Here is a 17,126-nt window from a genome sequence, read left to right as displayed (position 1 = left end):
CAGGTACACAGGCTGGACTGCAAATAATTGGAAAAGCAGCCAATGTCCAAAGAAAATCTTTAAAAGACTTTTCTACAGCCTGAGGAGCTATTGCCCCAAACCACCCTTGATTTCTTCAACAAAATATGAAGAAATCAAGGGTGGCTCAAAAGTTTTTCACAGTATTGCATATGTATATGTATCAGTAAATTATCTCTTTTCCCTGCCCTTGAGCACCACAACATGTGAACACAAAGGTTTCTCTGTACTGAAGAAATCACAAGTAGATATGCATGACAATTTCTTTAGTGCTTCTTAACATTTTGTCTTTTAAATTTGAATCCCCCCAAAATGAACTCCCTTAAATTAAAGCATTTCATCATCAACTGACATGTTTTCATACAATACCCAACATTAACATAAACACAACTAGTGGTTAAATTGCTGCACACAATAAAGACTTTGACTGACTGCAGACAGCAGAACAGTAGTCTCAGAGGGCTTACCAAAACAAACCCTATTTGTTTGCATGTCATGGAAAAAACGCCTCTCAGCGTGTGATGCCCCATTGCGTGTAAGGGCAAGTGTGCCAGAGCTGCTTAAATGAATAAAGTGGATGTTTTGTGCCACAGGGTTTAAATATAATCAGCCAAGACACACCTTTGGAAATCTGACACTAAAAGCAGCAGAAAGATTTCAACATTTGCATTATAGCATGTTAACACTAGACGGGACAAGGTGAGTGGGTTGTTGTTTAACAGCGTAGTCATCAAAGAAAGATATTTTCCAGAAAGGTAGATGACTTAGATACATCTTACGCAATCTCAAAATTTCTCTGAATTTGTCGTTGTCCTTTGACATCAGCAGGGAGCTGTTGCAATCAAACCAGAGCTGAAGCTCTTCCACTTCAGGAGCTTGCAGTATGGAATAGTCAGCATTAGGGGGCAACATTGCATTGTCCAATTGTCCTCTTTTTTGTTTGGAAAAAAAAAAGTTCACAACAGGTGCACACTGTGTCAACGCCAAGATGTCTGGTCACAAATCTGTGATGACATGTCAGATAATGTTAGGTAATGGGAGCATTCAGCTTCTGTTTGGTTCATCTGAACCAATCTTTGTGGTGTTCATGGTGTTAGACCTGGAAGAATATTAATCTTGCTCGTATCTATCTCGTCTTTCTTTTTCTTCTTTTTGGGCACAACAGAAAAAGAAAGAAAACCTCCCCAAATCTAAAAATCCACATTGACAGCACACTGTTTTCCAGTGAAGCGTTATACAGACACGTTCTTGCTTTTTGTTTCCTGGTGTTTTTTCTCACCGCAGGCCTCTGTTTGCCCTGTGGCTTCACCATTTCTTAGCTACGGCTGAGTTTAGCGTAAACGTGTTTACCAGAGAAAACCCAGCATCACAAAACTCTGTATCTGCACGTAAACACGTAACTGTGTCTCAACAGAAATTTGTTGTGATTTGTGACTTCAGTGGAATCAGTACGTAATCATGAATCATCTGCAGTATGCACCTATACCTTAAAAACTTGGAATTTCTTTTTAGAAGAAATCTTAAGTGATAACAAGGAATTCTAACCCTCATCTTAGCCCAGCTATTGTTAGTGACTAAAATTCTTATTAAATTCCTGTTTGTGTATCATACTAGGGGCAGGGATAGCTCAGTAGGTAGAGTGGTCACCCCATGATCGGAAGGTCGGTTTCGAATCCACCGAATGGCTACTCTGAGGTACCCCTGAGCAAGGTACCATCCCTACACACTGCTCCCCGGTGCGCCTGCTTAGTGGCTGCCTGAGTGAATGGGTCAAATGCAGAGAGAGCAATTCCACCACGGGGATCAATAAAGTATACATTACTATGCTAGACTGTTTCCTTTATCTATAAAGGACATTTTAAAATGTTTCAATGTAATTAATCACAGGTTTCCATATTTTTGTAATGACAAAAAGTGTTTTGTATATATATGTATTTAGATTTGGTGTCAGCAAAACTATAGACAATAATAGACAAAATGTGATGAAACTCACAGCAGGCTTGAGTGAATTATATATTACAGTGAAGTAGTGTCATTTTGACATTAAAAATATAGATGAACTAGTGACTCCATGATATTTTTTGTCATTATAATTGTGCAGGGTTTCATCCTAACTTGCCCATCTCGTGATCCTGATCAGAACAAAATATAGACAAATATGTTCCGTGTAAATCTACAACAGTCTAAACACTGAAATATCTGAAAATATAACCGTCAAAATCAGTGCCTAATTATGGAAAAAATACCAGTAAATTACAAAGAAATCCAAGCCTACAGTGTTCACAATAAAAATAAAAACAATTCAGATATTTCCGGGTTATAAATGAAGCCACACAACTTTCCGCTGTCTTTGCCACACCTTTACAGTTCCTGCTAAATTTAAAAAAAACAAAGCCCTGTGGAGAGTTTTCCGAGAAGTAAATTTATGGTAGGAAACATTCTTAGATTTAAAAATATCTCAACACATGTGTATGACAGGGGTCACCTTAAAGTGATCAGACTTGGCCACTTGCAGGTTAAAAGGCATTTTGATTTCTTTACATATTTGATATATCACAAACTAAAAAAATAATGAAACAAAGTATCAGCTAAGTAAATATAGTTGTTTCATAACAGGGAATAATCTTAAACTGGTATGCAAACCTGAGATTTTCTGTTTACAGTTTTACTGGGAACACTGTTAAAAATGCTGCCATGCAGAATAAGTTTCATATGCAATGAAATGCAGAAAAACTTTCAAATGTGCATACAGTGCAAGAAGCTACAAAAATGTTTGCTAATGAAAGCACAGGCTCCAAATCCCCTGAACAGCTGTGTCTCCCGTTTTTCAGCATCTCTGCGCATCGCAGTGGACGTGTACATCGTACGTGCAACCACGCAGATATACACTCTTCCTCAGCTCCCTCAGAGGACCTCAGCAAGCTCCAACTGGTTGAAACTTTTTTTCCCCTCAAAAAACAGAAAAATTTAACCAAATATGGCAACATTACAACTGGCACAGTAGATTTGACACATTTGCGTGTCCCTGCACAGAATTCCACATGCACGTAATCAAATTCAATTCCACTTTCCAGCTGCCATTCAAAAACAGAACCAAAACCACACGCAGACACACAAATCTGTGATCCATCTGCACTCTGGATGGATGCCAGAATGGGATGGCATGCTCAGACAGGACCAGTGCCCCACGGGTTCTCCAAGTAGTTACGTCTGTGTGTCATTTTTAGACCGGAAAAAACATTACCTCTTTAAAAAGTCATTAAATGTTCTATACCACCTGCTCGGCTTGTTTTTCTTCAGAAAATCTCACCTGTTTCTTCATATCCGGTGTACAGTATGAGTCATGTTTTACAAAGAAATAAAAACACGTAAATAAGTTATAAAACCACCAAAGGAACGACTTAAATTAAATGTTGTGCCTAAGACATCTAATGCCTCTGTTGTTGGGTCCACTGCTGTCAAGCACAGCTGGGGAGTCTCAGATATGTTCTGGCAGTAAAACAAGAGGATACCTGACAAATGATTTATATCAAAGGTGAAATGTGTATGTTCATCCATGCTGACAGGGTTTTGGTCCATGGGCTCTCCTCTGACAGCTTAATGACTAGCTGTCACATATCACTTCACTCCCGGCTCAAATTTTGAAGGGCGACAGAAGCAAGAGGGAGAGGAGGAGGAGGAGGAGGAAGAAGGAGGAAGAAAAACAATCTGGGAGACAGAACACGCCGAACTACACTCAAACCCTTAAGACACACCGGAGGTTCTCCCTGTTAATCTTCAAGGTACAGAGCAAATGTCTTTCAGCAGCTGCTGGAAACAGTGAAAGAGCTTAGGAGTCACATTTGGCATGTTAGTCTGTGTGTGCATGTGTGTGTGTGTGTGTGTGTGTGTGTGTGTGTGTGTGTGTGTGTGTGTGTGTGTGTGTGTGTGTGTGTGTGTGTGTGTGTGTGTGTGTGAGATAAAGAGAGAGAAGGAGGAAGGTGGTCTCTGTGTGCAACCTACAATGTGGGCATTTTAGGTTCTTCAGCTGTGCAGCCTCCAGGCTCTGAGGAGAAAACGCTGATTATAAAGTCAAGGTGGAGACGCTGGTAAAATTAGGAACAGAAAACCACTTGCTGCACATGGCTCATCATAAATACCTATACCAACAACTGTACAGAAAGGGAAAAGCAGGCATATACACGCACACCAATAAAAACACTGTAACTGACAGTTTCAGTATAATTGGTAACCGGGTGAATTTTATAGTTGTCTTCTGCCAGTCAATGAGATCTGTTGCATGAAAATGCAACAGCATCTTTTTTTCTTTGTAGTCTTATCCTTTCTGCTCTGCTTATATAACCTATATAAATCTTTGACTGTCAGATTCATGGAACTGACTTTCACTGCAGATGATCTGAGCACGGGGCCACGGAGACAATTTCGAGGCGTGTAATGCAAAGCAGGAGGGAAACTGCAAAAGAATGCAAAGATGTGAGTAAGAAAAACAATGAGGCAAAAGACAGAGGAAAACACACAATGAAGATGAGGACAGAAAAAAAAGATGCCAGCATTGAGAAGAAAAGGAAGAACAGCAGCTGACCATGAGAATAATTGGATAAACAAGTAAAGGGAGGAGGATAACAGAGATGGTTGGGAAGGGTGAGGGGCTCACAGGAAAACTGAGAGAAGCACATTCCTTTTTCCCTCTTCTTCCCTTCAAAACAGCAGCTGGGACAGGTGTGCTTTTACTGATGGCAGAAAGTGCACAAGCTGCTGACTACCTCCCAGTGTGCTGTGTGTATGCCTTGTGTGTGTGTGTGTTTATATGCTGAGTGTGCACACTGTTTGGTTGCTGACTGCATGTTAGCAAAGACTTTGTTGTGTGTAATTACGGGGGAAACAAAACCCACGGATCAAAATTTGCCCGTAACGACAAAAATAGACATCTGAATGCACACATGGTGTTTGCGAAGGAGAGGCTGTGGGAGTGTCTGTGTAAGACACAACATGCTGTAGTTGCTGTATATACAATGCGTATACGCCTATGTTTAAAAGGACATGGGCAAAAGTACAAGAGTCAGCTTGTGTGTGTTGTTTAAGGAGACAGTCTCTGTGACAGGAAACAGAGGGATCCTGTTTGTGAGTCGTACTCATTGTTCAGCTCCTCACCCCCTCCTCATCAACGCTACTACACCACACACACAAACGCGCTCATGTACACAAGATAGAGCTCATTTTACTACTTGGCTGCCGACCAAAGACGTGTACTCATCAGCGTGAGATCTGTGTTTTGATTTCCTGCCTCGCACTTAACACGTTGTCCCTTCACAACACAGCCACGGTTTCTAATTAGGGGTGTGTCTGGCCAGTCTGACTCCAACCATTGTTTTCTTCGTCTTATTGATGTCTATCTGTTTTATACAGAAGCATGATTCCAGCTTCCAGTATTGCCTTGTCTTCTCCACGACTCATCATTTACTGTTTCTCAAGATACTCCTTTTTCCCTTTCAACCTTCATGACTAATTTCTACTCACAAAACTCCGACTTATTGTTCAACTCTGAGTCACTCGTCTGCAGTATCCTGTCACAGGTTTCCTTTAAAATAATGTTTTTATAATTTACCACACAAGTAAAAAGCTCTAACAGCTTGACTTTAGGGATGGCAACGAATGGATTGCTTTAAACAGATCAATTATACATCATCATACACTCAAGATTGCCAGTGGATGAACTTGGTTTATCCTTTGGCATGTTTTGGACACACAAACTGTTTTATATACCTTCTGCATGTTGAAGGTTTTCTTTGTCCACCTTGGACAGGACTGGAAACCACTGTAGATCTGAAAGGTTTCACAGCATAAGATGAATTTGAGTGACTTTAAGATTTGTTGAGCTTTAAGTGTTCGTTGTTTGATTGCCTACACAGAAGACAGACAGAGTCAACGTGTCGTCAACCAGTAGATGTATATTTATTAATTCACATTCATATTTTAGGGGCTCATTATTGGCGTTTAGGCTGCTGCTACAAATGCCACTAAGCTTGGTCATTAAAACATTACGGGTTTAATGTACAGCTAATGTAAAATTCTACTCAGCATAACTGACGCTCAAACTGTTTTTAGACTGTTAAAGGCAAGAACAGCACAGACAGGATGAAGAAATATAGTTAGTGATAGTGGGGCCTAGCACACTTGATGTGGTTACACCACCTCAGAGCTGTTATAAAGTGAGAGAAAATCTAACAAGGACTTTTTTAATACTGTAAAGTTGTATATTTTAACATGTATTGACATTCATGGAATTGCTACATATTGAAGAAGACTTTTTTAAAGTTTAGTGGACTGCAATGAAATGAAAAAAAAAAAAAGCATAGTTCCACCAAATCTACAAGATGTTCGTTCTCGTTTACGTGAACGTTATGTGTTTCTTTAAAGGCCTAAGATGTTTCTAAGTTACAAATCTTGCATAGATTATTATGCTATTTTAATATAAATAAAAACAAATAAGTCAAATGTTTTTGTCTCCTAAAGAGATTTGTGCCTAAAGTAATGAACACTCGAATCACACTGTTGTGAGATCCTGGTTCCAGATTCACTTTTGACTTCTAGAGCTAAGCATGGACAAGCATCAGTTTACATCAGTGAACTTTTACATCAATGCATTCAAAGCAGATCCCTGAGGTCATGTGATCAGGACCTGCTGGCTGTGCAAAATACAAGGCTGAGGATGAAAGGAGACTTTTTTTCTGTCTTTGTTTTAGCATTTCATTGTAAAGCACTGGAATATTATTTTTATCTTGAATAAAATTGTATTTACTTTATTTACGTAATTGTTCCTGACCACAGGTTAAATTACTTATCGTGATAAAGCATTTATTTAAGAGCTTCTTAGCGAGTGGTCCCACAGCAGTGAGGGGGCGTTATGTATCAGGTCATTTCTGCAACAGTCACATTACTGAGCATTTAGCCAAATGTACAGATGTGAGAAAATAGGGAGGTTATTAACTTCACCTTCAACCTGTTTTCTTATTCTCTACAAAACTAATTCTGCCACCTTTTGCATGTACAATCAATAACAGCACCATGAATGTTTTGGAGAGACTGTCTGAGAATGTGTGCTGTTATCTTTAGTTGTGTATCGATTGCATTAGGGAAACGAAAACAAGAAAAACTGAATTCCTAGATAGAGATCCGACAGACAATACGATACAAAGACCAAATTGATTCATAAAGGTCAAAACTGGACTTAAAAAAAAGGAAATCAGAGCTCTGATGGAGGGGTAAAGACACTCTATGCACATGTCCTTATTGTGTCTCTCCATGAAATACTAGCAAACAATACTTAAAGAACTGTGCTACATAATTACAACCTATTAGAAGCCAAACCTAAATTTATCCGTGAAATTCCTTTATTCTTTTCCCACGCTTTACTACCTCCATCTCATTTATACATCCTTTCTTGTTGCTTTTTCACCTGCTGCTTATATTTCCCCCACGTTTCTTTCAAGTATATCTCATTTATCTCCCACCTCCAGTCTTCTCTTTGCCTCTACATAACACTCAGCTTCCAACACAATACTGTCTTGTTGTTGTGCATGTGTGTTCTCTGTCAGGGGCAAGCTCTTTGAGCTCAGGAAGAGCGGTCCAAGTAGCATTCATGCACACACACACACATACACACACACTGAGGATGAGAATCTCTGCCATAGCCTTTCCCACCGCTGCCCTCACTAAATCAACAGGCTCACACAAACAAGCTCATTCGCACTGCTGCACCATCAAACAGGCTTTTGTCTCTCCTGCACTGCCACTCCAATCATACACACTTACCTCGTCACATGCATGAAAGCTCGTTACTGAACCCAAAACAAAACCTCCAAACTAAAGCACAAATTCCTCTACTTCAAAGGGTCAAGTACAGCCTCAGCAAGGAGAAAAAACAGCAGACAGTGACAGTTACGGTAAAAAAAATTTATTGATATGGCACCTTTCATTATTTAATGATAAAACACATTGTTTGTCCAGCAGAAAATGGACATAAATTTCTTCCTTTACAATATTTTTCCTTTTTTTAAATATAACTGTAACAAACTGCATGTGCTGTTATATATCCATTCAGGCTTTCAGGGAAGCTGGAGACTGTCATATGTGAGAGATGAGGTACACCCTGAAGAGGTCGCCAGTCTATCGCAGGGAAAAAGCTTAATTTATACTTCAGAGTCTAAAACATAAAACAGCATAGCCTAAGCAATTGGCTAACGCTGCTGTTAGCATTCGTACTTCTGTGTAGTGTGCTCGCAGAAGTCTGCAATTTCACCTCCAAGACACTAGTTGGCAGTAAACTTTTAGTTTTGAGCTTATCCATTCTCTTCCAGTTGGTTCAATAATTGGCATCACATTTTACATTACATTTCTAGGGAGGTGCACATTGGTTAGGGTGCAGGGTTTAAGAAGAATTTGTGATTATGATGTTATGGAGTAGATTTAAATCAGAGGTATAAATCCCACTAAACATTCACACCTATCGCCAATTTAGAATCCCCAGTTAAACAAATGAGTGCATCTCTGGACTGTGGAAGGAAACAGGCCAGAGCACCCAAAGATCAACTCCACAAGAAAGGCCCCAGCTTGCCAGTGCATCCAAACCAGCACCTCTCTGCTGTGAGGCAACAGTGCTAACCACTGTACAATATATACGTTTTTAACCTCTAAAAATTCACATAAATCTTTAATGGCAAACATTACCTAAAAGAAGGCACTTAGAGACACAGAGAGAGACACAGAGAGAGACACGTAGTAACATGTCTAACAACTATCCGCAGAACAGTAACAGTTGAATCATATTAAAGACATCGTGAAATTTACTCTCAGCTGAGTAAAAGTCCACATTATTCTTCCCCCCCAAAAAGTAAACAAAACACTTTACACGTCGAGTCACTCGCTGAGTTTGTTCCAACATGTAACTCTAAAGCTTTGTTGCCAACCGTCCATCCGTGAAGATGAATTTTTCAACTGTCAACATCATATGTGCACGGGTTTGTAGGAAGGCGAACCTTGATTGACTGACGCAAATTTCCAAAATAGATAAAATCTGATGAGGCTAGTGAAAATACCCGGTGTGTTTGGAACCTGGAAAACAAGCAAAACAAGGAAGAAGAAGAAAAAAAAAACATGTTATCGCTTCAATCCTCACACAACACTGACAGCTGAGCTTACAGGTATCCAAGTGCGTATTCATGATGTCTTACCACAATATAGTAGTCGCTCAGCTGAAGGCCGTAGAAGACCCAGGAGGTTGAAGTGAAGAAGGTGGCTACAGTCAGAGGGAAGGACAAGCACTGCACGTTACCACTACGCACGATCTCTACCTGCAAAGGCAGAGAGGAGGAGGGATGCCATTAACATACACTTCAAAGCTGGATTATTACAGTTTTTAATATTTACAAGGGATCGAATTACCAACTGCTACATGAAAGGTGCCTTCAGTGATGACCCCTGAGAGAGAGAATTACTCTATTCAAATATCAACACACCAGCATGCCTCTTCAGAAGTGCTCTCTATAGACGTTCCCACAGCTACATTGTCACACACTTCCAATGCCGGAAGGAGTAAGTGTGCACTGCTTTGCCCACATTTTAACTATTGTGTCTTGCGCCACTTTATGACTGGCAGACTCTTCATGCTGCTTTTAAAAGGGGCCATTTGGAAGTGATATAAACACTGGGTACTTCTAAAGTGGTCAGATGACACACTGTACTCCATTTTATTTGAAGGTACTGAAACCCGAAAGAGAACTTAACTAAAGTGTTGATAACTCAGGGCAAAGGAAACCTATGAGTGTTTTAAATTAAGAGCTTAGGCAGTAAATTTACATTTATAGCTTTGTTTTACTTTGACAACATATTTAGTTGTCCTCTGGGTTAGTTTAAAGTATACATTATCTGGCTGCTTGTTGGAGTTTTTTTTTTTAATTCAATTTTGGCTTAGAAATTTCACCACATTCCCAACCTGTAATTTAAAAAAACAAAAATGATCTTTAAGCAGGCAGCTTTGGATTTTAAGTAATTTGTGCAGTGCCTACATCATTTTATATATGCATATATAGCAGAAAACATCATGGAACCAAAGGGCCAGGGAACACACAAGACAGAAACTGGGAATAACAGGAAGACAGATGAGGGAAAGAAAGGCAGGAAGCTGACTGGGGGTCATTCGGTGCTGTGAGGCAGATGGAGGGAAGGAGACGAACAGGATAGAAGACGGAACCAGAAGATCAAATACAGTGACAAAAGGAAAGAGTGAGAACAGGGGATTTATCCCTTCACTGCATAGCTGAACATGCAGACTGAGATGATGTGAGCAGATGAATTAAAGTGAGCAGCTGCTGCCGGTGCAGTGGGTTCAACGAGGAACACGTTCAGGAAATGAGAAGATATGAGGTTCCTATTGTAGATACTAAACACAATCAGTGTTATCATGAATACAGTGAGGGTACTATGAACTGTAATGCATGTACACAATCACCTGCCACTATATTAGATACATCTATATAAATGCTTATTAACGCAAACATCTAACCAACCAATCATATCGTAGCAACTCGGTGTATTTACCCACGCAGACATTATCAACATGACTGCTGAAGTTCAAACTGAGCATCACAGTGGGGAAGAAAGGTGATTTAAGTGACTTTGAATATGGCATGGTTGTTGGTGCCAGACAGGGTGGTCTGAATATTTCAGACTCTGCTGATCTTCTTGGATTTTCCCAAACAACCATCTCTAAGGCTTGAATGGTATGAGAAAGAAAATTCCTGCTGACTGGATATTTTCTCTGAGTGCCTTGTTGATGTCAGGAGAATGGACAGACTGATTTGGGCTGATAAGAAGGAAACACCCATTACAACCAAGGCACGCAGAAGAATATCTTTAAATGTAAAACATGTCGAACCTTATGTCAAAGGTTCAAGCTGGTGGGGGTATAACAGTGTAGGGGACTTTCTTGTACCCTCTGGCCACCTTGGAATCAATTAAGGATTTAATCGCCACAGCCTGCCTGAGTATTGTTGCTGACCACCTTTATGATCACAGTGTGCCCATGGCTGCTTCCAGCAGTATAACACCCCATGCCACAAAGTTTAAATCATCTCAAATTGCTTTCTTAAAGATGACAATGAGTTCACTGTACTCACAGTCACCAGATCTCAAACCAATAGTACATCACAGATGTGAAACCAACAAATCTGCAGCAACTGTGTGATGCTAACATGTCAATATGGAGAAAGATCTCAGAGGAGTATTTCCAGCACCCTGTTGAATCTATACCATGAAGAATTAAGGCAGTTCTAAAGGGAAAAGTAGCAAGGGGTACCTAATAAATTGTCCAGTAAGTCTATATTGCAAAAAGGTTTACCCAAACAAAAATCTTCCTAGTAGCAGCCATTAGTTCAACTGATTATTTAACTCGCTGCTGCAAGGTTAGGTTCAATAGAATCTTTTAAATAAATGTTTGAAGTGACTCACAAATAATTTGAGTTCAAAGAATAAGAAACAATGTAACACTATTAATGCTGTGCTACATTACAGAAAAATATGACCACACTAACAAGCCTATAATATATGAATTGTACAAGGGCAAGCACTGTGTGGGCTGCCTGTTAATGGAAAAAGCAATAATGATTCTGAATGAGCAGCAACAACCACCAAGGAGTCCGCTACTAGTGGAGTTTCAAGTTTCAAATAGTATACTATGCTGTTTGAGGTTGGCACGTAGTAGAGGAGTATTTGCTTCGTGGGGCTGTTCTTTACCCTCTCAACCCTTTAGATTTCCTGCCTGACATTTCTAATCTATTAACTGCAGGCACAAGACATGAAACTGACACTGTCCATGTGCGAGCGAGTGTCATCATTCTGAGTTCACTGTGGAGGTCGACCGACCAATCAAACACTTCGTTGATTACGACACTTTTCATCTACTAACTTATAGTTGAGGGGGGAGGTGTGCAGTAAAGCGCACACAATATATGCTATTAAAGATCTACTTTTCTGATGCCTCTGGTTGAAGGAAAGTCCTTTTGAATCCAACCACCTGTCAAATGACTGTTTTTAGTGTAACACCCAATTGTTGAGATGTTCTCATGTAGCACAGGAACGTCTGGACTTATGTGCAACTGTTCTTCAGTAGTTTGGATAGAGATATTGTTGTTGCTCTGAACGAGAATTATTATAATAGCTGTGGCACACCACATGGCTCGATCCTGGGACTAACCTTCTTTAGCCTTTAAATGCTGCCCCTTGGGTGTATCATCAGGAGACACGGCACCAGTTTTTAGATAGGTGTTCATCGTAATCTGCTATGCTGTATCATAATACAAGTCTTACTGATGCCCCCACTGAGGCTTTGATGGCTTAGCTCTTTCACGTGTTAGCCAAATGTGTTAATAATGACACCACAGAGACACTTCTTCACTGTTGTAAATATTCAGTTTGATTTAGGGTACCTGGGTAGAGTGTGCAGAAGGCAGAGCACATGACACTGACTCTCATATCAGTGAAAACAGATGTTACGTGGACTTTGATCCTGGCAGATTAAATACTGTTTAACACCTGATCAGACTCTGCTGGGTTTTGCATTATCACAAGAATCTCCTTTGGGTAAGTTCTAAGAAAGCTCACAGGTGCCGTGCATGTGTAAGATCGGCATATGTAAATCTTTTAAGACTCATAGCCAGTCCCATTTCTGGGCTCCTCGAGGACCTCAGAGTTTGTGGGGAGATTAAAAACAATTACTTTACAAAATGACTTTTGCCCCCAGTGGCTGACTTTATATAGTGCAGAGGAAGGGAATTAATTTTCCCAACAGAAACTGGGACTGTTTTTGAGGGGTCCAAAATTTGAACTCAATACTAATTGTATATCTTTATAAGCTTATTGGTGCAGCCCTATACAGCAGTCCCAGTTTCTCATATGGCTTTTAGCAAAAGTTAATTTCCCCCAATCTAGTGTTTTTATTATGTCCTGAAAAATTTAATTAATGGATATGAGAATTATGTAGTAACATATAGGACAGGCTAAACTGGAAAGGATGGAAAACCAAAACAAAACAAAAGTGAAAACAAAACCAAAAAACATTTACCAGCTAAGCCCATCACCATTTACTGGAAATGAAGCAGCAAACTGCAAACTGACTTCATTAACTGAACAAAAATAGTATCCGTTTGGTATGCTATTAATTATCCCCATATGCACACTAGTTTTTATAAATATTTTTGGCAAGTCATTTTCTGATTCTACTTCATTTGAAAAACGCTGAGGTTTCACACTAAGCTCTGGATGGCTTTACTTTGGCCTGTAGTAACACTGTGAGGAATCTTAGAGTCATTTCTTACCAGGACATTGCCTTCAACCGTGCACATTAAACAAATACCATGTACGTTAAACAAATAACATTGCTTTCTTTAGTCTTTGCAATATTGCTATGAGTAAAATGAAAAATGTTATATGTTTTTCAGCGGCTCCGTGTTGAATCCAAAGTTTAATTAAAATGCCATCTAAATGATCAAGCCTCATCATATCTTCCTCACAGACTGCTAGCTTACTTGTGGTTCCTGGGGCATTTTTTAAATACTTTTTTTGGCCTTCTTCAGTGCAGTGAAGAAAGGACAGCGAGAAGAGGAGAGACATGCGGCCGCGGGTCGGACTTGAACCCAGGCTGACCGCTCTCAGCCGTATGGGTTGCCTGCTCTACCTGTTCTCAGCTGCATTTGAATAAAACACCAAATCCACACTTAAGCTTAAATTTCAAAACTTACATTTTAACTAATGATTTTATCTACTGTTCTGATTTTATCTCTTTTGATTTTATATACTGTTTTGTTTGTTTGTTTGTTTGTTTGCTTGTTTTAATCAATTTTAAATCATGCTTTTTATTTGTTTTTGTTTCTAATGTCTCTGTAAAGCACTTTGGATCACCTTGTTGTTGAATTGTGCTATACAAATAAACTTGCCTCGCCTTGCCTCAATGCACTGAGCTAAACCAGCCGGGTTCCTGGAGCATTTAAAAGTAGAATGGGAGACAGATTCCTCAGCTTTTAAGATGCTCTTCTGTGGAATCAGCTCACAGTTTGGGTTGAGGAGACAGACACCCTCTTTACCTTTAAGATTAAACTTTCCTTTTTTAAAAAAGAAATTGTTTGGCTTTTAAATCAAAATGAGTTCTGAGTACTTTTAAATGTGTTTCTTTTAAATTCGGGTTTCCTTTTTTTAACTGTGTCATTAACTCGGTTTTATCCAATTTGATTACTTTATTCGTAAAGCACTTTTGTTGTTTTTAAATGTGCTAAAAATAAAAATAAACTTCACTTTTTGATAAAGATTATAATTAGGGCTGGAGCCCTTAAGCTGCATCAACATAGGAAGCGATTCGCAGTATTGTGCAAATCGACTCGCTTGCTGTGTGATGTCTTCCTGTTAAAAAGACAGTTCTTCCTCCACACCCTTGCTGTTGTTAGCAGGATTTTCTCTCTACTACTAAAAGTTTTACCTTTACAATATAAAACTCATTAAGGCGAGTTTTTAGGTACTATCATCCAAATGTAACTGATTTCCAGATCATGTTCTGAAATATTATTCAGTTCAGTGAGAGAAAACAAACACAGGCGACGTTCTACACGCTGCCTGTATGTTGTGTTTGTCTGTGGTGTGAATTGTACCAGGTCGGTGAGCGGTGACAGGTACATGCTGACGGTAACCACGCTGCAGGTGAGTCCCAGCTGGCTGAGACGAATGTCTCCATCAGTAAGAAACATGGTGAAGTAGAGCCAACCGCAGATCAGTACAATCCCTGCTGCAAGGGTCTGGGAGGACACTAACCTCTGAAACCAACAAATACAGAGACAGATAAATTAAAGATCCAGCTGCAAGTAAGGAGAGCGCTTTATGACAGGTCTGACTATGCTGACCCTCTGCTTCGTGTAGCGGAAGTACATGATGATGTAAAGTATCTGGAGAAGAGCACCAATGATGTTGACCAGGATAATCGTCTGATCTCTCTTCAGAATCCCATAATACATCCAACCAAGGTTACTATAGAAACAACAGGAACATTAGTGATGATGCATCACAGTGAATTATGCAAAAGCGGAAAGAGAAACTCACTTGAGGCACGTGGTGAGGAAAGGGAGAAACTGGATATTGTCTGTACTTTTGGATTCTCGCATCTTTTTCAGGTCGGTCCTAGAAACACACACACACACACGCATGCACATACACACACACAGAAAGAATAAAAAACAAAAGAATAGGCTGGAGATGCTAATAGCAATTTAAACCAATAACTCCATGTTCAGTGTTAGTACTTTCTCGCATTCCTTCACTATAAAGTTGTTGTGATGCTACCAAGTGCAAGCAGTTCAGAAAATCTCCATCCTGTCTCAGTGGGATCTTGCTTTCTTCGTACTTTCTCCCATCCTTACAAAGTTAGAGCAGGAAGTAAGATAAAACATAGATGCATGCAATTAACGATCATTTAAACTTACAGTCCAGTCGAGAACATCCCGACTGTGAACACGATGCAGGCACATGACAGAAGCGACAACAAATCCATAGAGCGGGGGAAAAATACGTGCTTTGTGCACAGTCTCCTTTTAATCACAAACTCTTAAACTGCCTGAGATGAAAGGTAAATATAACGACGCGGATGCTCTCACTGTATTTCCGTATTTGCAATCAGTGCCCTCCTGGTTCCTGTCCTCTGATTGGCTATAGGCTCAAAGGGCTGGTCCAATAGGGTGCTGAAACGATAAGGAACGTAGCGCTGGACGTAATTACGTTGCAAGAATTTTACGAGTGACTGCCAGAGGGACACGGATGTGGGAAAGCTCATGGCACTCGTACAGTTTATTCAAAGCTTTTCAGCAGTCAGCGAGCATGAAAACATTCAGTATTTCCCGACCCGGAAGGCTCCGATTTTACACACGCATTTAACTTTATATGTCTTCTGTGGGGGCAGCACGGTGGTTAGCACTGTTGCCGCACAGCAAGAAGGTCCTGAGTTCAATTCCACCATCAGGCCGGGGTCTTTCTGTGTGGAGTTTGCATGTTCTCCCCGTGTTTGCGTGGGTTCTCTCCGGGTACTCCGGCTTCCTCCCACCGTCCAAAGACATGCAGCTTGTGGGGATAGGTTAATTGGATAATCCAAATTGTCACTAGGTGTGAATGTGCGAATGAATGTGAGTGCGAATGATTGTCTGTCCCTGTGTGTTAGCCCTGCGACAGACTGGCGACCTGTCCAGGGTGTACCCCGCCTCTCGCCCTATGACAGCTGGGATAGGCTCCAGCGCCCCCCGCGACCCTGAAAAGGACAAGCGGAAGCGAATGGATGGGATGGATGTCTTCTGTGGGTCTGTAATTGGCTTTGGATGAATGCATGTATGCATGTAGACACGGCCAAGACCTGCGGAAGTTCAAAGTGAGCATCAGAATGGGAGGGGCGGATGATTTAAGTGTGATGTTCAAGTTTTTGAACATAAAACTTTTGTAGGTGACTTGTCTGATCTGCTAGAATTTGACCACACAACCATCAGTAGGGTTTACGGAGAAGCTGATAGGAGAGCAGAAAAGCAGGTCTAAATCTCTAAATACACAAACGTCAAACTTTCAAGCGTATAAGCTTCAGCAGCAGAAGTCTACACCAGGTGCCACACCTAAGAACAGACAACAGAGAGTACAGTTCACATGGGTTCACCAAAATTGGGCAACAGACGATTGGAAAATGTTGTCTGCTCTGATGAGTTTTGATTTCTGCTGCAATTTCCAGAGGATAGGGTCAGAATCTGGCGTCAACAGCTTGCAAGCATGGATCCTGCCAGCCTTATATCATTGGTTCATGCTGCTGCTGCTGGTGTAATGGTGTGGAGACATTTCTTTGCCAGAACACCCTTACTAACATCTGAGCTTTGTTTAAGCACCGCAGCTACGTGAGTATTATTGCTGAGCATCTCCATCCCTTCATGACTACAGTGAACCCATCTTCTGATGGCTGCTTCCAGCATGTTGACCCGCAAAGTCACAAAGTAAAAACAAAGATCAAGTAAAATAAGCACAAAAAAAGAAATAAATAAAAAGTC

The 17,126-nt window shown here is 40.4% G+C and overlaps 2 protein-coding genes across 2 annotated transcripts in view; both read right to left on the bottom strand.

Moving 5' to 3' along the window:
• krtcap2 (keratinocyte associated protein 2) overlaps positions 1-17,126 on the bottom strand; it is a 39,557-nt gene that overhangs the window by 16,146 nt on the left and 6,285 nt on the right. The gene's annotated exons all lie outside the window — the stretch shown is intronic.
• Positions 7,957-15,740, bottom strand: slc50a1 (solute carrier family 50 member 1). The gene is made up of 6 exons (XM_004541270.2): positions 15,537-15,740; positions 15,157-15,234; positions 14,961-15,084; positions 14,712-14,873; positions 9,249-9,368; positions 7,957-9,129 (listed from the first exon to the last, which is right to left on the bottom strand). Exons 1-6 carry the CDS (start codon positions 15,602-15,604, stop codon positions 9,022-9,024), a joined length of 660 nt encoding a protein of 219 aa, XP_004541327.2. The 5' UTR covers positions 15,605-15,740; the 3' UTR covers positions 7,957-9,021.

The sequence above is a fragment of the Maylandia zebra genome, linkage group LG11 (genome assembly GCF_041146795.1).
Source record: "Maylandia zebra isolate NMK-2024a linkage group LG11, Mzebra_GT3a, whole genome shotgun sequence".
NCBI lineage: Eukaryota > Metazoa > Chordata > Actinopteri > Cichliformes > Cichlidae > Maylandia > Maylandia zebra.
This window is presented reverse-complemented; position numbering and strand designations above follow the sequence as displayed.